The 25,321-nt window shown below is 40.9% G+C and overlaps 1 protein-coding gene across 1 annotated transcript in view; it reads right to left on the bottom strand.

Moving 5' to 3' along the window:
• rnf145a (ring finger protein 145a) overlaps positions 1-25,321 on the bottom strand; it is a 105,490-nt gene that overhangs the window by 52,124 nt on the left and 28,045 nt on the right. The window contains 2 exon segments of the mRNA XM_020533051.2: positions 2,310-2,401; positions 15,918-16,026. Of these exon segments, the coding sequence (XP_020388640.2) occupies positions 2,310-2,401; positions 15,918-16,026 (201 nt within the window).

Here is a 25,321-nt window from a genome sequence, read left to right on the forward strand (position 1 = left end):
ATTGCTCCTCTGGGATGTTACTTGTATCCTCCATTTTGAAGACTGATTGCAAAATACCTGTTAAATTCATGTGCCATCTCCTTATTTTGTATTAATTCTCCAGCGTGACTTTCTACAGTACCATCTTGTAAACTCTTTTTTTTTGGAAAATTTTTTTTTCCAGTAAGCTTTCTCCCACGCTTTAATTTCTCTCTCCCCATTAATTATTGGTCATGATTGGCAGTTTTAAAAATTTATTTTCCAATTCCAAAATTCTGACCTACCACCTCTCTTTGCATAATTATATGCTTTTTAAGTTGAATACCATTTTTAACATTGAGTTAACCACGATGGTGGGTCCATCCCTTGGAATTTTACATACTCACTGAAATACATCTAATTCTGTATGTTGTGACATATCCCATGAAATGTCTGCCGTTGTATCTTCATTGGGCCTATTCTTTCACCCAATTTATTATTTCAGTTTAGCCAGCTCTGTTCTCATGCCCATAACTGTCCTTATTCAAGTTTGACAAAATAGTCTCCTACCCACATTGCTCCCCTTCAAACCAAAAACAAAATTTGATCATATTACAGTCAGCGAAGCCCAGAGGCACCTTCCCTGCGAGATCATTTATTGTCTTATTTCATTGCACAATACTACGTCTAATAAAACCTCCTTTCCAGCCAGCTCCAGCATGTGCCGTAATGAGTAACTGCCCTGAAACTCATCTAGACTACTTTTGGCCATCTGATTTTTCCAATGGAAATGTACATCAAAATCTCGCATGATTGCCATCATGCCTTTCTGACAAGTTCACATTATTTCTTCCTTTAGGCACCACCCAACTGTGTGGTTACTGTTAAGGGGCTTGTACACCACTTCCACAAGTTGACTCTTAGATTCATACTCCCTCTACCTTCTTCACGGTCTATCATCTGGTCAATTCCTTTTATTGCCTCGACTCTCCTCTTCAATTTACCACATCTTCTCCCACTATTCCGCTTTAAACCTTCAACTCCCCTAGCTATAATGTTTGGCAAAAGCACTGGCCCCAGCACAATTCAACTGGAGAACATTCCACTGGTACAGTTCCCACTTTTCTCAGCATTAGTGGCAATGTTTCATGAACTGGAACCCAAAGTAGTCTTTGAGCCATGCATTTATCTCTGATCTTTCTCACACTCTGCAAACATGCATATTGTTCAGGTAATAGCAGAAATAACCACATGAGATTACGCATCTTGTTTCGCTGCCTAACTCCTCAGTGACTGTGTAGAACTTCCCTTGTCCTATATCATTGGTACCTACATGAACTATGATGACTGGACACACCCATCCTACTCCAAGTTCCTCTTCAGCCATAAGCAGATATCACCATCCCTGGCACCAGGCAGGGGGCTAGACTCCCACTCTTTCTTGCAGAGAATAGTGTCAACACCCCAAAGCATGATGTCCACTACAACCACTGCATTCCTCTTACATCCCACTTTGAGTAGCTTCCTGTACCATGATACTATAGTTGCATCATCACCCCTGCAGCCCTCCCGACAAGCTGAAAAGAACCTCAAACCTGGTGGGCAATTTCCAAGTCTGGGTCTCTATACCTGTCTCACTTGCAATCTTGGACACACTGACCTAATAAGACACTCCTACCCTGAGGTGTGACTGCCTCCTGGTACAAAGAATCAAGGTAACTTGCACCCTTCCCTGATGCATCGCAGTGTCTGTAGCAGAGCCTCCTGCTTAAAATCTGAGGTTAAGCTGTTCAAACTTCCAAAACAAACAGATGCAGGCTTATTTGCCATGGACAAAACTGGCCTCAATGAATGCCCATATGCTGTAACTGTAACACATGACCTGTCCTATCACCTTTAATATGTGTTCAACTTGATATTTACTGGTGTTTTTGTACATTTTACTCATCTTAGCTGTTGCTATATTATCTTTAACCATAGGAATAGAACAACCTTTAATCACTTCTCAGATACTCAACAATTAACCAACCTTGTCTGTTATTGCAGAATCAGAGTAAATGATTACTCACCAAAAATAGCACAATTTCATGATATTATTTCCCAGTATTATCTGTTGTCCAAGAGGAATGGAAGAAAATAGTGACTTATAAAAGGCTAACATTTGGAAAACATTTCCCTACCATTAGAATAAGAGAATATTCAAAATAAATCCAGTTAATCCAATTATGTACAGTCTTGAAAATGTGATTTTTTGGTCCAAGAAAGATATTAAACATCACCAATCTGACTGCTAGTCCATCAAAATGATCAAAGTGTTTTTGTAAACAAGTGAATTTCAAAGCCCATCATACCTATCAAAGCTGTGGTGAAACGATTCAGGGACAAAGGTTCCTCATACACAGGTCCATCATGACCAAACTCCATCTCGCTCCTCACAAAGTCCCTGAAAAGTAAAACAAACAAACAAACACTTTACTTATATTTTGATCAAACTGCCCTGTTGTTTTCTCAATATGTCACCACAAACAGAGCCAATAACAACTTGAAGTCTTGTGTATTCCCGTCTCTTTTCACAATTTGCAAGTCTAGTTGATCACGTATCACGTTTGGAACCACGTATATGCACCTTGCCAAATGAGTGCACATGGGCATTTGTTCACTGGAATCAGCAAGCACTGCATTAAATTTTAATGCTAAGTGGTTTCGTTACTTCAGCGGGTGGAGTCACTCATTCGGTGTCGTATAGTTTACAAAGGATAGGAGAAGAGAAGATACTTTGATCCGAGGGCAGAGTTTAGACTACCTTACTTGTTCCGATAGAGGATTAGCATGGGCACAAAAGGTAAATGGCCTCCTTTTGGCTTATATCCATTCTGAGTCACTGAACATTTTCACGAGGCCAGCAGATATAACCCATTTTGAATTGGTCATGGCAATGGCTGTAATCTGTGGTCTTGAATAAGTACAGTCTCCATCACTTCGGCTGTCACTTAAGATAGGAGTTTGCAAGATATTGGCCCAGTTGTAATGAAGGTATCATGACACACTTGCAAGTCCAAATGGTAACAGGTTTGAAAAGGTGGTGGTGGAATTGCTGTGTCTCCTCTTTCGTCATTCTTTGCATTAGAATTGATGAGTATGGGAGGTACTATTAAAAGGAGGTATGGCAAATTATTGAAGTGCATTTTATAGTTTCGAAATCCAGCAGCCATGATGCACCATTGAAGGAAACACACTTAAAATGCTAGATGTGTGCCCATCAGGTTGACCAAAGCCTTATTGGAGCTACAGTCGTCCAGCTGAGTGGAGAGCATTCAACTACATGCCCAATTTCTGCTTTTATGGCATCACGTAGGGATTCACTTGCTGCAAAACACCCAGTTTGGTTTGCTTTTGTAGCTACAGTATGTGTGTGACTGATTCAGTTAAGTGCCAAAGATCACATTACTAAATCAGCCTTTGCTCCGCAAAAGCACAAGTGTATCTGTATCTGTTTCATGTTTAAGTGGCCACAGCTAATCAGTGTCAAATAGAAACCCTTGCCATCACACTTTGACTTAACAAGTGTACCATTTGTCTCCATACAATAGATGCAGTGGTGGAATAAACACTTCTTCAATAAGGATGGTAGACTGACTTAAGCCACAAATGTGCAAACACCAATTAATTATGTAAAATTATGTCAGATACATTTCAGAAATAGGCATACTATCATGAGTGCTTCTCACAAGCCTATTAACAGTAAGTTGATCAATCTTTGTTCTTTCTTAGGCAGTCTTGCACAAATAAGGATGATTTGCTTCTACACTAAAATTGAGTTCTTTGAAAAGTGAAGAGTCCCATGGATAACTAGTCTCCATCACAACTGGGGCAGGTAGTGGTTGGAGAGTGGAATGCCCAGGTTGCCACACTCTCCAGCTTGACTTCAGCTCACCATTGGTACTGAGACTCGAGGTGTACAGCTACTTCCCAGACGCTTCCTCTCCATTTCATGTGCCTTCATAGCCAGGGCTACCCAGGTATTCATAGCTATGCTGCACTTTTTCGAGGAGGGTTTGAAGGTGTCCTTGAAATGTTTCCGATGCCACCCCTGAACTTGCTTCCCAAGTGAAAGCGCCCAGCAGAATGCTCTTTTTGGGAGTCTCATGTCAGGTATGTGGACCATATGGTGATGAAATTGTGCTGATAAAGCATGGTCAACATTTTGATTCTGGACTGGACAAGAACATGGATGTTGGTGCATCTAAGCTGCCAGTCGATTTGCAGAATCTTGTGGAAGCAGTGCAGAAGGCACCACTCCAGGGTTTTCAGATGCCTGCTGCTCATATTCCACATGTTGGAGCCATATAGGAGGATGGGTATGACCACAGCTCTGTAGATCATAGGCATGGTGCTGTATTTTATGTTCTGGTATTCAAACACACTCTCCCTCAAGCGACCAAAGGCCGTGCTGCCACACTGAAGACTGTGTCAAATCTCAACTTCTGCCCTTGTTGATTCTAAGGTCTCAAGATATGCTAAGTGGTCCACTTTATTCAAGGCCTTGTAATGGATCACAATGGGGGCAGTACTGCAGTTAATCTAAAGATCAAGAAGACTACCAGTGATGTGACACTCTTGGTTTTCCTGGCTCTAAATATGAATTGGGTCTGTGGTGAATCCATTGCTTAGGTTCACGGCTTTCATGTTACTGTTTAATAGGCAGAGGACAAACTTCTAGACAGCAAAAACAGAGGACACTCCACAATGTTTCACAGTTAACAATGTCAAAGGCTTTTGTGAAGTCAAAGCCACTTATAAGGGTTGGCAGCATACTCTGCAGTTCTCTTGTAGTTACGTGGTGAACATCATAGTCATGGTGCCCTCAAAGCGAAATCCGCATTGTGACTCTGGAAGGAGCTATTCAGCCATAGAGAGATAATGATTGACGATGGTCCTAACAGGTGAAACTTCTGAAGTTATTCTTGCAATAACTTCCCCTTCTCCATCGTTACCATACTCAGACCTTTAACATTTTTTTTTTGAAGATGGTCATGATTAAAACATGAAATCTCCTGGCATACTCTCCTGCTTCCACTTGAGGCAAATTAGGGTCATGTAATTACATAACTACTTGTATTATATATCCATGGTTCAGCAGGAATTCTAACTACTCAAGATGCTTATTTTAGTTCTCATTGGCTTGGGCTTATACGGACAAGGCAACAGGTAGCACACTGTGGGATAGAATCAAAGACACTCACATTGAAGACAGACTCTCGGTTAAGATCCTCAAGCTGCTCTTTCCAGTGATAACCAGGCAATAGTATTTTCAGTCTGATAATCCAACAGCCACAACAAAAGCAGCTTTTCAGCTAAACCATGCCAAAATATACGTGAAGAATCAGAAGCTTTGTTTTGGGGTCGTCAGCATGCATTTTATTGAGTCCAAGAAATTCAGACCTCGAACTTCAGAGCAAAACACTGATTGGAGAAGCTCAAAATTGCCAACTGACTAGCTGAAAATCAAAAGTAAGACAGATGCACCCAGAGACAACAGACTTTAACCTGGCAATTTTCCCATGCCCACCATAATAATTAACTTCCATCCAGATTCCCAGTGCCCAGCACTGATTAAATATCCCTTGCAGCCAGTGCAGACAACTAGCAGGCAGCAGCACCAACACATCTCAAGCAGTTAATTGCAGAGGAAATCTGGATCAGATCAGAAAAACAATCATGCTTGTCCAAAAAAGATAAAAAAACAAAGAATAATTAACCAAGATAACACTAGATGCACCCCCAAAGAGGGCTGTACTCTTTCAGGAAGGCATTTAATTAACCAAGTCATACTTCAGACTTGGTGTCTTCAAAACTATTTTTGGCTTTTGGTTAATATTTCTCCCCTTGGATTAATGTCTACATTTTTTTGTAATTTTCCCTCCTTTTGCTTACCCATTTTGACTGTTGTTTGTAAATTTTTACCCCACTTATGACCACCACAATAATTTTCCTCCACTTATTAACACATGCAGGTTTTGATGTACCACTTTGGTGCTTTTCAGTCACCCATCTCCCTCTGCAGTTTTAATTTCTGATTTGATGCCTTTTTGGTTTATCATTCAGAGGGTTCAGGGTGCTCCAAAACATGAATCTCAAAGTTAGTATGCATGTACAACAAGTAATTAAGAAGGCAAACGTTAAGTTAGCATTTTTTATATGGGGGAACAGAAGATGAAAAAGTGGGCCAATTTTATTGCAGCTGTTCAGGTTTTTGATGGGAACACATTTAGAGAATAAAGTGCACAATTTTAGTCACTTTATTTGGAAAAAAGGATAATAATTGCAGTAAGGGCAGTTCATCACTTGATTCATTCCTGTGATTGGGGACCCATCTTATGAAGGAAGGTTGAACAAGCTGGGCCTTTACCGACTGGGAGTTGAGAAAAATGAGAGATCACTAGTGGAGCAAGCTCAAAAAGGACTGAATTACCTTACCCTGCTCCAAAGCCCTTTTTTTGGTTCACTGATTCTGAAAGGGCAAGTAGTTTCTCAGCAGATATGATTTTTCAGCAATAATTTTCCTCTCACTCATTTTTATCAAATATACTTCAATATGTTGGCAGAATTGTTGCTCAGCACAAGCAATAGGTTTCACATTAAGTGGAACAATTAATAAATATTTTAAAACATGGAAAATAAGAACAAGGACAAGGAGTCAGCAATTTAGCCTCTACAGCCAGCTCCACTATTTAAGTTGATCATTGCTCATCTCATCTCTGCTACTTTCCCGCCTTTTGCCATAATCCATTAACTCAGTACAAGTTGAAAATCTATCACCTCAATGTCCCTGCATGTAATCCACTCTGGGTAGTGAATTCCACAGATTCATCATTCTTTGGAGATAAGTAAATCCTTCTTATCTGTTTTAAACCTGCTCCTCCTTAGCTTAAAACAAGTACCTCACATTCTATATTGCCCCACAAGGGAAAACATCTGCTCTACATCTATTTTAGCATCTTACATGATTGATGAGATTTCCTGCCATCCTTCTCAACTCAAGTGAGTATAGGTCTAAACAGCTCCATCCCTCCTCAAAAGTCACTCCTTTCAATTCTGCAACAAATCTACTTAACCTAGAATTGCACTGCATATTAATTTTCTGTTCTATGTTACAGATGGATTGAAGAACTCATTTAACATGGTTGATGTCACAGATAGAAGGCAGGTTCAGTGTGGCTTTCTAAAACAGAATCACTCAAAACGATACTGACTCAGCAAGCAGGTCTGCCAACCAACTCCTTCATAATTACATTAGTTTCATATGATCAGGTCCACAAAATACAAATATAACCAAGATCCCCATGCTCTGTTTACCAAGCATGATTTTCATACAACTGAAAATTCAAGAGAGCCTCTTAGCAAACAAACAATCTTCCCATAACAGTATCTCACTCAGAATGATTACACCCACAAGAGATGGTTATTCAGCCAACAGAGTCCACATCTATTTCTTCTAACAGTAATTCAGTGACTTCCAATGCCCCATAGGAAAACCACAATTATTTTGCTTCAGGTACTTGTCCAATTCTCTTTTGAAAGCCACATTCAATCTCCCTCTACCACACACTTAAACAATTGTTCCAGATCACAATCACTGGGTGCACCTGAATGTTACTGTTCATGTCACGTCCACATTCTCCACTTCGGTTTCCAGCAGCATGGTGGCTGTGGTAAGCACTACTGCCTCACAGTGCCACGGTCCCAAGCCTTGGATGACCGTCTATGTGGAGTTTGCATGGAGTTTGCACATTCTTCCCGTATCTGCTTGGGTTTCCTCCAGGAGCTCCTGTTTCCTCCCACAGTCCAAAGGTGGCAGGTTAGGTGGAGCAGCCATGTTAGGTGGAGCAGCCATGTTAAATGGAGCAGCCATGTTAAATTGCCCATTGTTTTCAGGGATGTGCAGGCGAGACGGGTTAGCCAAGGGAAATGCAAGGGTTATAGGTTAGGTGGATGGGTCTGGATGGGATGTTCTTTGGAGGGGCAGTGGTGACTCCATGGGCCGAACGGCCTGCTTATACACTACACCAATTCTATACGGAAGATGCAGCATCCAGATCTGAGCATAATATTCCAGTTTTCTGAACTTCAGACTTACAGTTCATTTCTCATAGATGTCTTCGTTTTACACTCAATGGCTTGTACTTTGTAAAGCTCAGCACTCTCCATGCTTTTTTAAACACTTAGTTAATCAATGTGCCTTCTTCAACATTTTCTGCATGGAGACCTCTAGCTGTCACTGTTCCTGCACTCACTTTAGAATTGTAACCTTCATTTTATGTTGTCTTTCTCCATTCTTCTGGCCAACATGATTTATTTCACACTTAGAATCACAGAATCCCTACAGTGCAAAAACCGGCCACTTGCCCCATCGAGTCTGCACTGAACCCTGAAGAGCATCCCACCCAGACATACCGTATCCCCATAATCCCGCATTTACCAATTCTAATCCACCAACCCTGAACAATCCTGGACACTACAGACAATTTAGCATGGCCAATCCTGCACATCCTCGGACTGTGGGAGGAAACCAGAGCACCCAGCCAAAACCCTCTCAAACATCGAGAGAGCATGTAAACTCTGCAGAGACGGTCACCCAAGGCTGGGATGAAACTCAGAGCCCTGGTGCGGTGAGGCAGACATGCTAACCAGGACCACCATGCCACACCTGTCTGCACTAAATTTCACTAGTCACTACCCATTCCACCAGCCATGATTTGTTTTTCTGAAGTCTGCTGTGGTCTTTCATAGAGTTTATATGAGAACATAGAACAGTACAGCACAGTATAGGACCTTCGGCCCACGACGTTGTGCCAACCTATTATCCTACTAAGGTCAAACTACCCTGCATACCCTACATTTTACTATCCTCCATGTGCCTATCCAAGAGTCGCTTAGAAGTCTCTGAAGTATCTGACACCGCTACCACTGCTGGCAGAGCATTTCACACGCCCACTACACTCTGTGTAAAGAACCTACCTCTGACATCTCCCCAAGACCTTCCTCCAATCATCTTCAAATTATGCCCCCTTGTAATAGTCATTTCCACCCTGGGAAAAAGTCTCTGACTATCCACTCCATCTACGCCTCTCATCATCTTGTACGCCTCTCATCATCTTGTACACCTCTATCAAGTCACCTCTTATCCTTCTTCGCTCCAATGAAAAAAGCCCTAGCTCCCTCAACCTTTCCTCATTGGACCTGCCCTCCAGTCCAGGCAGCATCCTGGTAAATCTCCTCTGCACCCTCTCGAAAGCTTCCACATCCTTCCTATAATGAGGTGACCAAAACTGAACACAATATTCTAACTGTGGTCTAACCAGAGTTTTATAGAGCTGCAGCATAACCTCACTGCTCTTAAACTCAATTCCCCTGCCGATGAAAGCCAACACACCATACACCTTCTTTACAACCCTATCAACTTGGGTAGCAACTTTGAGGGATCTATGGACGTGGTTCCCAAGATCCCTCTGTTCCTCCACACTGCCGAGAATCCTGCCATTAACCCTGTACTGTGCATTCAAATTCGACCTTCCAAAATGAATCACTTCACACTTTTCTGGGTTGAATTCCATCTGCCACTCTTTGCACAGCTCTGCATCCTGTCAATGTCCTGTTGCAACCTACAACAGCCCTCCACGCTATCCACAAGTACACCAACCTTCGTGTCATCGGCAAACTTACTAACCCACCCTTCCACTTCCTCATCCAAGTCATGTGTGATCTTCATAAAGAGCAGAGGTCCCAGAACAGATCCCTGCGGCACACCACTGGTCACCGAGCTCCAGGCTGAATACTTTCTATCTACCACCAACCTCTGTCTTCTATTGGACAGTCAAATTTCCCTGAATCCCATGCCTCCTTTCTTTCTGAATGAGCGTACCATGTGGAACCTTATTGAATGCCATGCTAAAATCTATATACACCACATCCACTGCTCTCCCTTCATTGATGTGTTTGGTCACATCCTCAAAGAATTCAATAAGGCTTGAGAGACATGACCTACCCCTCACAAAGCCATGCTGGCTATTTCTAATCAAACTGTGCTTTCCAAACAATAAATACTATCTCTCAGAATCCTCTCCAATAATTTGCCCACCACAGAAGACAGACTGACCGGTCTGTCATTTCCATGATTATCCCTATTCCCTTTCTTGAACAAGGGAATGACATTTGCCACCCTCCAGTCTTCTGGTACTACTCCAGTGGACAGTGAGGACGCAAAGATCATTGCCAAAGGGCAGCAATGTCTTCCCTTGCTTCCAGTAGTAACCTTGGGTATATCCTGTCTGGCTCAGGCGACTTATTAATCCTCATGTTTTTCAAAATTTCTAGCACATCTTCCTTCCTAACATCAACTTGTTCGAACAAAATGCTTCCTAGTTTTGGGTCTCCAATTTTAAAAACGTTTCCCTAAACATTTATGTCTAAGTTATCAATATACATTAAAAAAAGCAATTATCCTAGTACTAACCTCTGGGGAGCACTTTTCCTTCATTCCAAAACAAAATCTGCTGACCTCTAATCTGTTTCCTTTCAATCAACTCTGTAGCTGTCTGTGCAGACACTTTCCCTTTTATTCATGGACGTAAACTATACTGATGAAGCTGTTCAATGCTAGTGATTCAAAGGCCTTTTGTGACTATGTACACAATATTTAGTACCATAATTGTGTCCTGGTTTACCATTTCAAAACGTTTTTCATAACACAGTTGTTAAACTGACTGGTTTGTAGTTACTAGGTATATTCCTGTATCTTTTTTCAAACAACGGTTTAATATTGCTAGGTCTCCAATCATCTAGCACCACTTGAATTCTCAAGAAAGTACTGCCAGTACTGCTGCAAGTTCCATCCTTACTGCCCTCAGCATCCTCGGAGGCATCCTATCCAATCTTGATAACTTAGCCATTTCTTCAGAGCCAGTCTTTTTAATAACCTCCTTCAAATGTCAGCTAATTGAGACACTGGATAAGTTATCAGTCTCCTCTCATGCCATCTTCTAATTCCCATTTGACATGTCGTCTATTTTCTACAGCCAGGTTGAATTGCACTTGTATTATCAACCCAACATGTCATATGCATATCTCAGCTGCTTCACCTTTCTCTCGTGCGTCTTAACTCTGCTCAAACCATCTCCTCCTTCACGGAGCCCATCGTTCCATTATATTTTCAAGTGCCTATCCTGCAATCCAATTTACTTGGCACAGTAAATTGAAATTGGCCCCACTTCAATTAAATACTTTCATCAAGGTTGCTCTTCATCTTTTTCCAGAGTTGATTTAATCTTTATCACTGTTCACCAAATGTTCCCATCATTCCCTGCAACCAGGTCCTGGTTGAGTCAGAGATGGTCAGGAAAATTTTGATCATAGTTCAGAAGTTCTTCTCCCCCCTTGCCCATTGAAATAATCTCAGCTTCTATTAGGACAAGTCAACATCCACCACGTAACCACTGTGCATTTCTTTAATCTAAGATCATTGTACATTTTCTCCTCTACATTTTTCTCTTGTTCGTGGCAGTAGCAAAATAGTGCCTCCACTGTTTCTAGACACACTAATTCTAAGCAGGGTCCATGATCGAGGCATCAAGAAAGCATACCATCTGGATTGAAATTTTCACAACATAAATGCCCCAACTTAAATCCTTTATCACCACTCTTTTGCCTGCTTCTTGTACAGTTGAGTCAGAGACGTTACTGACGCAGTTATAGAATCAAAGATTTACTGCACAGAAAAAGGTCCTTTGGCTTATCGAGCCTGCTCAAGTCAAAAACAACAACTAAATTATCCTAATTCCGTTTTCCAACAATTGGCCGATAGCCTTATAGCCTTGGCATTGCAAATGCATATTGAAATAATTCTGTATGTGCGCATCAGGTAAGTCAGCCCCCTCACAAATGTACAGCAAGATGCAATCAGGGAAATCCTGCATTTCTTGCTTGGTTCTTCTTGATTGCCTGACAGTCACCCATATCACATGGGTCAGTTGGAAACACTGAGGCATGCAGGAGGCAGACAGTAAAATAGATAGTAGCTTCAGGGAGGTGGTCACACCGCAGGTACAGTCAGGTAGATAGGTGGCTGCCAGGAGGGTAGACAGGTCGTACTAGCAATCCCACTCTCAAACAAGTCTACCATTTTTGATACTGTTGGGGTGGATGACCTCTCAGGGGAAAACAGCAGAAACAGGTCTTTGGCACCACGACAGGCTCTGCTGGAATGTAGGGAATGGCAAAGTCCAAGGAAGCAATTATGACAGGAGACTCTCCTGTCAGGGGCACAGACAGGCGTTTCTGTGGCTGAGAGCGAGATTCCAGGATGTTGTGTTATCTCCCCGGTGCCAGGGACAAGGACATCTCCAAGCAGTTGCAGCAAATTCTCAAAGGGGAGCATGAGGAGCTGGCAGTCATTGTACACATTAGTACCAACAAAAGAAGAAAAAAGGGACAATGCAGAGTGCATATAGGGAGTTAGGCAGGAGGTTAAAAAGCAGTACCTCAAGGGTAGTAATCTGTGGATTATGTACTGGGAAGAGTGTGACTAGAAGGATAGGGCAGAAGAATGTATGGCTGAGGAGCTGGTGCAGGTGGCAGAGACTCAGAGTTTTGGATCATTGGCATCTCTTCTCGGGCAGAAGTGATCTATTCAAGAGGCACGGGTGGCACCTGAACTGGAGAGGGACCAATATATTGATGGGGAGATTTGCCATGTTTATTTGAAAGAATTTAAACTAGTCTGGCAGAGCAGTGGGACTCTGAACACGAATGAGACACCAGAGAAGTTTGAGACTGATACAGAAGGTAAAGATAGCGAGTTAAATAGACAAGGCAGGCAAGAGCGCAGCAGAGAACAAAGGAAGGCTAATAAATTAAACTGCATTTATTTCAATGAAAGAAGCCTGACAGGTAAGGCAGATAAACTCAGGGCATTGGTGGGAACATGAAACTGGGATATCATAGCTATTACAGAAACATGGCTGAGGGACGGACAGGGTAGCAGCTCAATGTTCCAGGGTGCAGATGTTAAAGGATGGATAGAAGGCAAGGCAAGCGAGGAGGGGAGTGGCATTTTTGATTAGGGAAAAAAAAAATCACAGCAGTACTTAGAATATTCCTGAGGGTTCGTCTGGTGAAGGTATATGGGTGGAAGAGAGAAATAACAAAGGATGATCATGTTATTGGGATTGCAACGCCCAACAGAGAGAAATTGAGAAACGAAATGCTATTACAGATATCTCTTAGACTAATATGCTTGTAATAGAAAGGGATTTTAACTTTCCAAACATCGACTGGGACTGCCATTGTGATAAGGGCTTGGATGGAGAGTAATTTGTTAACTGTATTAAAGAAAACTTTCTCAAGCAATATGTAGATGGCACTCCTAGAGAAGGGGCAAAACTTAATCTCCTCTTGGGAAATAGGGCAAGGCAAGTGATTGAGGTGTTCATGGGGAGCACTTTGGGACCAGTGACCATAATTCTTTCAGTTTTAAAATAGTGATGGGAAAGGATAGGACTGGTCCACAAGTTAAACGTTCTAAATTGGGGCAAGGTGAATTTTGATGGGGTCCAGGAGTCCAAAACTAGAAGGCATATGTTTAAGGGGAGAGGGGAAAGATTTAAAAAGGGACCGGAGTGGCAACGTTTTCACACAGAGGGTGGTGCATAAGTGTAACGAGCTGCCAGAGGAAGTGGTAGAGACAAGTACAATTACAACGTTTAGAAGACATTTGGACTGGTACATGGGTGAGAGTTGGGCCAAGTATACGCTTCTGTGCTGTATGACTTAATGACTCTCTGGCCACACACCCCTAAGTCATAATATTCAGAAATAAACTGACCGTGCCGATTTCAGCTTTGTGGAAGCAATACAGTGCTACACGCAGCATCCTGGCGTTCCCACACAGCCCTACCTCAATTTGATATTTATGATGACTTACTTACTTACTTCCCTGATGTACAAAGTCAAAGCATTATTTAGCTTTGAGTTTGACATAATTCTTGAACTTAAAAGTGCAAACAAAAAATATTAAAACTCAACAGTCAGGCACTTATTTTCCAGTTTTGTGACGCCACGCCTTACATGTGACTTTTAGTTTATTTTGTGGCTTTAGCTTCTAACTCTACCTTCAGCACAGCTGAACTCCCAGGCAAGGGGTTTACTTGCATTTTGTGACACTGCAGCAATGTCAGTCCTGAGCCTGAATGTATTTCTCTCAATGTTCTAGTAAGCTACTGTATCACCCACAACTCAACTCTTGGGCCTGGCGCTATCACCCACAGCTCCACTCACAGTCCAGGTTTCATCAAGCACAGATTCACTCTTGGGTCTGGCTATATCATGCAGAGCTCCACTTCTGGGTAAGGCTCCTACCTTGCCTCTCACACACTAGCAGATTGCTCATAGGACTGACTTGTATCACCCACAGTTCCACCCCAAGGCCCACTTTTTTTTCATCTGCCACCAGTCCTCTCAATTCATTTTAAGTTAGTTTAAATGTTTTTTTTGCTTCTTCTGTCTGGTCTGCATTTGTTCGTCCGCGGGTAATCAAACAATTCTTCGTACAAAATACGTGCATTCAACATTCCCTAGTTGACATTTGGAACTCCAAAGGAATATAGCTTCATCTATTAAACTGGAAGAAGAGATTTAGATAATTATTTCTGCAATCTGATGTATCAGAACATCAGAAATAGGAGTAGATGGGGACCATTCAGCCCCTCAAGTCTGCCCTACATGATCAACGTGATCATGCCGATCTACCGCAGTCTTCAATTCACCTCATGTCAGCTCAGAATAGCAATCAACTCCCTGATATTTCAAAACTTTATCGACCTCCTCTTCAATAGCATTCAGAGATCTAGACTCCACAATTCTACTAAACAAATTGCCAGGATGTCATACATATTTTGGATCATATACAATTATGCTCAGTAACGTTTCAATATTTAAAATGCTGAAACTGATGTTTAGAGAGAAAATTGCATGAAGCGCGCCCAAGGCGCATTTGCCTGACATGAAATCCAGCTGCCATTAAAAATCATGCAAGAAAATTGACCAAGCTTCAGCTAGATTAAGGTCGACCTTTGAACCCCCGTAGGATACTGCAGCAACACTTCTGGGTCAATGTGCCAGATTTGATTCAACTGTATCTACAATAAAAACAGAAATAATGATCGGAAGGGGAAGAAGGACAATAACTTGGAAAGAAAACAATAGGCAAAACAAACAGAAACAGTTAAGAAACCACCAGGTGAGTCAGATACATATTGAAACAAAATCAGTAACATCACAAGAAAAATTGAACAGAAGCAATACTTTTTTTTTAAAAAAGCATTTATAAACGCCTAAAACTCAGTCAAGCCTCGTTAGAAAGCTGAGCACCCTTTAAAAGCTAAGGATAATTTTTTTTTTTCCCCACAAGAGCATAAGAGCTTTGTTTACGTGTCATTTTCTTATCATTTGCCCTGTATTCAAGATGACAGAATACTATGGAATAGTTTTCATTTTGAGAAACCGGTAGTAATGTTCAGCACTCAGATCAGATGGAAGTCTGCTTAGTTAATAAAGGTGCCTCCACATTACCCAATATATCACAATGCCAACAGAGAAATACAGCTTCTTTACAGAAATATGACTGTTTCCACTTATCACTTCCAATCCTGCTGGCCTGAAAGAGACTGTCACTATTTTGAAGTCAAGACTTAGTGAGGACAAGTTTGTGCTTAGGTCAGATTACTCACATTTTCTTAAGTTAACAAGAACAGCTAGCTCAAACAACCATCATTCCATATTTCTATTTAGAATTTAAACTGTGCTAAAGGCGAAAGAAATGTGGTTAACATCTAGACCCCTACTCTTGAATTTACACAAATAGAATTAGTTAAATTACTAAACTTAATATTACAAAAGGTCCTTACCGAGAAATTTGGTGCCCAGCATATAAAAGTAGCGCAGTCAAAACATACAGATATAGCTGGACCAAGTGTTGCCGAGGTAAAGTGAGGAGAACGAGGCTTATTATATAACCTGAAAGATATAAAAAAAAACAAATTTAATCACCTTAAATAATTCTGCAATAACATAAATACGAGTATTGGATTCCTTTAGGCGGTTTTTTTTGGCAGCCGATACACAAGTCTGTATCTACTTTTCCCAACAGCCTGACCCAGGAATGTGCTGCAAGTACTCTTGTCACAAAGTAAGTCTTGGCCCTTTTGTAGATTAAGTTCTTGAATCCTTCCAAAGATAGATGAAATTAACATTAGATCTGTCTTGGTCCAAACAGCTAAGTTAATTACCATACATTAAATGTATAACAACACTTGAGTGACTAAAAGCACTTTGTTCAATTTACACAACCTATCCTTCGTAATGATATAAATACACCTAACATCATATTCCCCTATGTTTCAATGTAATAAATTTAGAAGACCTCCTTATACCTATTTCAAATAGTAAAGGCCCTCACGGATGCCACTGCTGCCATTTCGTTCCCCCAAATGTCTTTCTCAAAAGACAGGATTAAGTGTCAAATTTCATTTAAACTGACTCTCACCCTATAACTGAAACCCAGAGCAGAAGCTACCTGTCAAACATGACAATGATCCCTGAGAAGTTCGACAGCATTTTTGCAGCGAAGGTTCGAACGAACAATATATCATATTTCATTCTCTCCAGAATTCTCATTCATCAGACTACTCCAAAGCAAAAAATCATGCAAGCCCTGTTTTGTGAACTCATTGAGCTCAGTAATAGTATTTTCAAATGTATTGCTTTAAAAGGTAATGCAAAACAGAGCATAGTTAGTGCTCATGAATTACAAGTGACAGTAGTAACAGGAATACAACATTAGCCAAGTGACAGAAAACAGACCATTATGTTGTCTTTGAGGACTGGAGAAAGGTTTATTGTGAAGTTTCTCAGTGTTTGGTGTTTCTGTTCTTGTTGGATCCCATGGCGTTCAGGGCATATTTTCAAAATCTGCATGACAAAATTTGGAACTATTGCAAACTGAGGAGACTGTTAAACTTCAAAAGGACATACAGGTTAGTTAAATGGGCAGAGAAATGCCAGATTCAATCTCATGTAGAGCATTGTGAAGTGATTCATTTTGGTAGGAACAATGTGATGAGACATGACAAAAAGGTAAAATTCTAAATGGCAAGCCAGAGCAGAAGGGCTTGGGGTCATAGATGCACAATTCATTGAAGCAGGAAAGTTAAGAGCACGATTAGTCAAGTATATGAAATCCTGGGCTTTATAATTGGGCACACAGCACAAAAGCAATATTTAAAATAAACCTGTATAAAGCATCCGCTCAGCTTGAACTTAAGTACTGCCATCAGTTCTGGCACCACACCGTACTGTGAAAACATGAGAGAGAGAGAGAGGACAGAAACAAATTTTGAAAATGGTTCCAGGGATAAGGAACTTCATCTATGGAAACAGCCAAAATAAGTTTGGGTCTCTTCAAAGAGAAAGTTGAGGGGAGATTTGATAGAAATATTCAAAATCAGAAGGGGACTGAACAGAGTTTGGAGGGGGAGGGGCACAGGTGGAGTGCAAGGAAGGAGGGATGGGGAGAATGAGGTGAAATATGAAAGAGAAAAACAAACTGCTTCCATTGGTGGAAAGACCACAAGTCAGAAGGCACAGATGTAAAGCAATTGTCAATGGAACCAATGGCAGCATGAGCAAAGACCGACTTATCCTGTAAAAAGTTAGGATCTAGAATGCATAGTCACAAAGTGGGCACAGGTGGTTCCAACCATGGCATTTAAATGGAAATTGGATGAATATCTGAAACAGAAAATTTACAGGGTTACATAAAAAACTGCGGGGAAAATGGTGGTGGAGCCCATCCTTGCCTCAGTGAACAAGCACATTTTCCAACATTTAATAACTTAGCTGATGAAGAGAAATCCCAGCTGATTTTCATTCCCAAGTGCGTGGAACCTGTTATTCCTGCATTAAGTGACCGATTCAGTACACAACAGGGACTGAAACTGGTGCCCATCCAGTCGTATGGCTTGCAAGCTACTTAGTCATAAATGAGTGTATATGGATTTAAAATTGTGTTGAATTCAAAGTGAGAAATTACAACATTATTAAAGCCAACACATCTCCCTCAAAGCATGGGGTGAATCATCGAAGTGCAATTTGGCGAACATGCATCCTACAACTCACTGAATTCGCCAAATTGAGACTGTGCTTCTAAACATAGGAAAGACCTGACGCTCTGAAATTTCGACGACAAATGGAAGGTTATGTCCAAACCTTATATCAAAATAAATTTTACTAAGTGGCCTCAAATTTGTGCTAAGACAAAGAAATAGTAACTATTAATATACAATTTGAATTATCAAATAGATCCATTATGAAAATATCTGATCACCAATCGACACTAGACCAGTCTTTGTAAATCCCAAAGCAATTATGACTCTTTCCGTTAGAAATATGTTTGTTGGGCGCTGGTGCTAGAATCTTGCTTCGTTTCCAATAGCTGATACAAAATCCAAGTCACTAGCACACAACACACAGCCCAGGCTGTTGAGAACGAGCTAGAATCATTCCACCATCAGATCTATGAGTCACAATGCAGGCAGCACAAGTCGTCATAAGCACAATGAGCAACATCATTTTTATATACCTGATCTATGTTACCGCTGGTTTCTTTTGATTAAAATGGTGATGTAACATGATTACTTATTTCTTAGGTAATAACAATGTCCATAGTTGTGTTTCTGGCATGAATAAACAAATTAGTTTTCATCTTTAATTTTTTAAAAAAACACCCAGAAATTATTACGTCTTCCAAGGGTTATTCTGCCCCAACTAAATGATCTGCTCTCAAACAATTTTGAGAATCATTGGTTAAGGAGTTATCAATGACCTACAAGTCCAGCTAAACAGTGACTAATAAAATGATTCTTTTACCCTGCCTTCATGCAACAGAGGTTGACAAAGGAATTTTCAAGGTTTTGACAACTCTGAACGACATATCCATAACATCAAGGCACTTTTCTATGAGTAATGTATGAAAAGATCTAAATAGAAAATCACGGTAGCTTCTCCTAGCAAATATCAGGATTGGTCATTTAAATAACTCAATTTGTGACAAAGTGCAGAGTTTAGCATTTTTATATTAATGTGATCAAATCAGTTAGCTTAAAAGATTCAGTCGTGCTTTGCTCTGGGAATAGTTTGATTATCAGAAAGGAGACATTCTGGTCTTACTTCCTCTTTAGTTTATAGACATCAGTGACAGAATTACTTAGGTACCATAAATTTGACAAAAAGCCCTTTCAAATGAAATAATAAAAATTTAATGCCCATGATAATGCCACTATGAATTTTACAAACTACCAAAGTTGCTAAACAGTGAAATCTTGTTCTCAAATATGCTCCTAATATAGAAGGAAAGCCAAGAAATCTGAATTGAGCAAATGTTCTGTTTTTAACTACAAATAAACAAGAAATTAAATTCTGCACAGCATCTTGAATTCATCACCACCTGAAGGACAAAAGAAGGGCTCCCTATTTTCCATTAAAATAATTTTACTGCACTCCTGTTTCTTCCTCTTCTATAATTCTTTCATAATTTTATAATTCTCTTTTATAACATTGGTTCCTTTCCCCCCAACACCTGCAGAGGGTCTGCACAGTGGCACAATGGTTAGCGCTGCTGCCTCACAGAGCCAGGGACCCAGGTTTGATTCCATCCTTGGGCGACTGTCTGTGTGGAGTTTGCACATTCTCCCCGTGTTTGCGTGGGCTTCCTCTGGGTACTCCAGTTTCCTCCCACAGTCCAAAATGCGCAGGCTAGGTGGATTGGCCATGCTAAATTGCCCGTAATGTACAGGGCTGTGTAGATTAGTGGGTTTATAGGGGGATGGGTCTGGGTGGGATGCTCTGAGGTTCGGTGTGGACTTGTTGGGCCGAAGGGCCTGTTTCCACACTGTAGGGATTCTATGATTCTGTGATAATTCTCTTTCTTATCTCATGCAAAAAAAAAGGAAGCAACTCATTACCTCAGACAACACGTGCATGTAACTGATCAAAGCAATAACAATATCAGCATATGAAAGGTTATTGCAATATGTCCGCTGGCAAAGTTACTCTAAGCATGGTGAAAGATTCTTAGTCAAATTCTTAAAGCAGTTTACCAAGTGGAATATGATGGTGATAGACAACCTAAATTCAATCCATTTCACTGTAACATCTTTTGCCTCCCTAACCTGGCCTGGGAAAGTGATGCTGCCAGATTTACCTTTTTGGGATTACATTGCTTCAACATCTGATTTGACAGGTTGTTCTGCACTTGCAGAAGGGAGGCCACACCAGCAAAATTGTATCACAATGCATTAAAGAGAACCCCTTCAACTGAGGCAATCAATTAGAACATGGTCCTGAGAGCAAAGACAAAATATGTCTGTAGTGTTCCTGGCTTGTTGGATACTGGCTGATCACATCAGGGCTATTACATTGGACAACTATCACTAATAGCTTTCAATCAGATATAGAACCACATATTTCCACTGAAGAATAGCGCTATCTTCATATGATCCAATGGCAAAAAAAGACTTCATTCAAATTTTTCACAAACATAGCAGCTTACACAGTGAAAACCTGAGTACCCACCTGTACTGAAGGGTATGCTTTCAAGTTATCAGAATGATTTATAAATATCACTTTCGTTCAGAAATTGCTTTCTAAGCTGCTTGGTGGTATGGAAGGTGAGTATTCATGATAAAATTGACTTTTTAAATTGCTTTTTAGCCTTGCATTCAGATGCAAGAACATCACAAGTTTCAAAGGGAGCAATGATTTTAACTGCATGAAGAAAGTGAGCTAATTGGTTGAGGTATTGAATGGAGAATGCACAAATGAACTGTTGTCCTCCATATTTTCATTTAATTAAAGTCACCAAAATCCCAGAGAACTGTAGGACTGCTCTCTAATTAGACAGAGATGACACGTGGTGGTTTAATCTGAGGGTCAACACGCCTCAGGTGAGGGGCAAGGTTGAGAAGGTGAAGGTCACTTCATAGTGACCTCAGCCTGCGCAGGAACCGAAGCCATGCTGTTGATGTCACTCGATTATAAACCAGTTATGTAGCCAACTGAACTGAACAAACCCCCAGTAAATTTAAAGTAAGGTATAATATATTGGTATGTTCTTGATTCCTGCAGGGTCTCTGCTTCTGACTATATGTAGCTTCTCATAGTCATTAGTGAGCCATATTGCATGCCCAGTGGTTAATCTTGAACTGGTTGCTAGTTTAATTCTTCGCCTATGCGGGATTTTTCATCAGCACAATCCAATCACAACAAACATTAACAATGCTGAGCACAAACTGTACTCAAACATCTGTGATAGCAAAACTCCGAACACAATGTCTAACTTAAGGACAATTCTTAAACTGGTTCTAATCGAATAGCGATGTCCTACAGGGTTCTGTTCTGAGGCAACCTTTGTTCTTCATGTCCTGGAACTAGTTAGATATAGAGCAGACTGTGGTGCCCACCTTATTTGCAACCAACATGTATTCTAAATAATTCTAAGGATCAATGGAAGCTACAAAGGCAAGAGGTGGCACTGACCAAACCGTGGTTGACGAAATTCAGCAACAGTAAACATGCTGTGATATTGTTTATTTGATTATGAAGCAATTATACTTTGAATAATGTCAAAGAGCAGTGTTATTTAGGGATTCAGTCCAAAAGACTAAACACTGTACAAGTAGAGAACACCAAAAAATAACTCAAAGGCTAGATTTTATAATAAGAGACACAGAATTTAAAGTATTGCACAATCTCCATTTGAGGAAAAACATCTGTTGAGCGAAAAATCTGATTTGGCTGGAGGGAAAACATTCTTAATGAATGAGGTGCAGAAAAAGGATGTTAAAACAAGAGATTTAGGAGTGATGATAGTATAAACTGTCATTTTTAAACAGAGATTTTTGAGGATGTGGAAATTATGACTGCAGTTAGTGATGAAGCTGAGACCATGTCAACTTTTAAGATTTGGCCAGATTGGCGCTAAAATTTTGACTGCTGCTCATGGAAATATGCAGACCACATACAGTTTCTCAGAAATCAATTCAAATCGTACAATTGTGGCTTTGTGATATACCAGCAAATCACTGCAGTTCTTGGGATATTCTTCTTGGTTATGACATCAGACAACCAGAACGCCAAAGGAGGTCACAGGCCCACGAAATTGCAATGCCTGATGTTCCACCAAAGCAAAAAGACGGAGACCAAGATTTTGTCCTGCTTTTGACTGCAGTTGTAAAATCGTCAGCTGTGAATTTCAGGATATTTTGACCTTGGTCATGGTCTGTGATGACACATCAAGGTTAAACCATTATCCGATGCCTCATATAATTAGTTTCTGCATATTGTGTTTTCATGAGTGAAAGGAAAATGCTATCTTTGGGGGTCCAGTCATTTGTAAAGTGGCTGATGAGTATCAAAATTCCCCAAATAAAAGATCAGAGGCATTATTATTCAAGATCATTCCTGGACCAGAAAATGCAACAATATTTCATTTTATAAACACTAATCAATTATGGTTTCCTTGAACACCGAGATTAGAAATTATTTTGAAATCAAGTATAGAACAAAATCTGGTAAAGGAGAGCTTGAAAGATAAAACAAGCATTCTTCACATCACAACTCTACTGCTATCTATCACACAAGTGTGTTTCAAAAACGGATTTCAGTCACTTGCGCAGCAAGGGTACCACGCTCGATAGATTATGAGAGTGACCATTGATAGTGAGATTGATAGCTTTGGGCATCAAGGCTGTGCTTGACTGAAGATGATGGTTGCTCACCAAGGCTCCTAAGACAGCAACTTCCAAACTCACGATTACTTCCATGCAAAAGGACAAAGGCAGCAGATACATGGGAACACCACCACCTGCAAATTCCCCTGCAAGCCACGCAACATCCTGACTTGGAAATATATCATTCCTTCAGTGTTGCTGGGTCAAAATCCTCGAACTCCCTCCCAATGCCTTTGTAGATCTACCTACAGCTCATGGACTCCATTGATTCAGCAAGGAAGCTCTTTACCTTCTCAAGGACAACTAGGGTCAAGCAATAAATACTGACCAGCCAAAGACACACGTTGAATAAGAGAACAAAATTAAGCTGGAACATCAGTATATATTAAGTGAGGAAAGGATATTTTAAAACAAAATGTAATTTCCTGAATGGGATGTAATGTGGTACAGAAACATATGGACCAACATATCAAAGGGTGAATCACTAGCCTGATTTCAGCAAAGGCAAAGGTTATTTTTGTGTGAACAATGTTGTGGAAGAGAACAATCTGGTTTAAATTAATTGATCTAAAAACTATTTTGAACTCATCCCAACTTCAATAAATCTTTCCAGTGGTTTTATCTGTAGTACTCTAGCATGCAGCATAGACTTGATGATAATCACTCCAAGTGCAAGGGAGAAATTTCATTATTGATGTGTTATTTTGTCTTGTGATAATTTGAAGGATTATGCCAGCTAACTCAATTACCTAACTTGTGCATATTTTCTCAGATCTCCATTCTAAGCTAAAATGCCTTGTGTTCAGACTTCTGATACAATTTTTGGCATCAACTTCATGACTCCAGAGTATTCAAATGTATCCCTTGTCTTTTTGCAAGCAATGAGCTCCTTGGTAGTCTGTGCAAAACTATTGGACTGCACAGCTTAATCATAAACCCCTTGTATTCTGCTCTGTTGACTCTGTAGGTTTAAATTATGTTGGGTTTGTTATTTCTGTTCGCAAACAGTTGTGCATGTTCAGGATCAGCTCCTGTGTCTGTTGGCTTTATCTTTGATTGTTCCAACACGAGTTGTGAAGTACGAATGTTGCATATTTTTCTTTCCAACAGAAAGCAATTAAAACTGGTTTCCATTTTATTTGGACTATTTTTCTGCTCACATACGAACTTTGTTACTTCTGAGCTGCCTCAAGTTTTATTCTTTCATGCCATGTGAACATGGTTGACATAGTTTGGAATGATAATAAGTGATGGCTGTCTTTGAGAAGGTAATGGTGAGCTGACCTCTTGAACCACTGCAGTCCACTTGTGGAGGTACACCCACAGTGCTGTTGAGAACAGAGTTACAGCATGTTGATCCAGCAACATGGAAATAGACCCTACAATCCAACTCATCCATGCCGACCAGATATCCTAAATTAATCTAGTCCCATTTGCCAGCATTTGGCCCAGATCCCTCTAAACCTTTCCTATTCATATATCCATCCAGATGCCTCCACCTCTTCCTCAGAGCTCTCCATACAAACACCACCCTCTGCGTGAAAAAGTTGCCCCTTGGGTCCCTTTAAAATCTTTTCCCCTCTCACCACAAAATTATGCCCTCTAGTCTTGGACTTCATGAACCCGGGGAAAAGATTTTGGCATCACCCTACCCCATGCCCCTCATGATTTTATAAACTTCTTCAAGGTCACCCCTCAGCCTCAAACCCTCCAACCCTGGCAACATCCTAGTAAATCTTTTCTGAACCCTTTCCAGATCCACAACATCCTTCCTTTAGTAAGGAGACCAGAACTGCATGCAGTATTCCCAAAAGTGGCCTAACCAAGGTCCTGTACAGCTGCAACATGACCACACCAACCCTCAGACCATCCCACCCAGACCTTTCCCCCTATAACCCACCTAATCTACACATCCCTAAACATGGCCAATCATCCTAGCCTGCACATCTTTGGACTGTGGGAGAAAACCAGAGCACCCGGAGGAAACCCACGCAGACACAGGGACAACGTGCAAATTCCAGACAGTCGCCCGTGGGTGGAATTGAATCCGGGTCAATGACACTTTAAGGCAGCAGTGCTAACGATGGAGCCACCATGCCACTTATGTGTCATTTACTTATTAACCAACCGACTTACCTATCAGGTGATATTGGCAATGGTTCCCTTTTCAAGGTACTGCTCCCACTCTTTCAAATCTGTCATAAATGACTCCTCACTAAGTCCCGCCCATGCAAACCATTTCCCTGCCCAATCCGAAATAATTGGCTGTTTTTAGAATCATAGAATCCCTACACCGTGGAAACAGGCCCTTTGGCCCAACAAGTCCACACCAACCCTCAGAGGATCTCACCCAGGCCCATCCCCCTATAACCCAACTAAGCTACACATCCCTCAACACTATGGGCAATTTAGCATGGCCAATCCACCTCACCTGCACATTGTTTGGACTGTGGGAGGAAACCAGAGCACCCGGAGGAAACTCACGTAGACATGGGGAGAATGTGCAAATTCCACACAGACAGTCG

This window comes from Rhincodon typus, chromosome 12 (assembly GCF_021869965.1).
Source record: "Rhincodon typus isolate 14 chromosome 12, sRhiTyp1.1, whole genome shotgun sequence".
Taxonomy (NCBI): Eukaryota; Metazoa; Chordata; class Chondrichthyes; order Orectolobiformes; family Rhincodontidae; genus Rhincodon; species Rhincodon typus.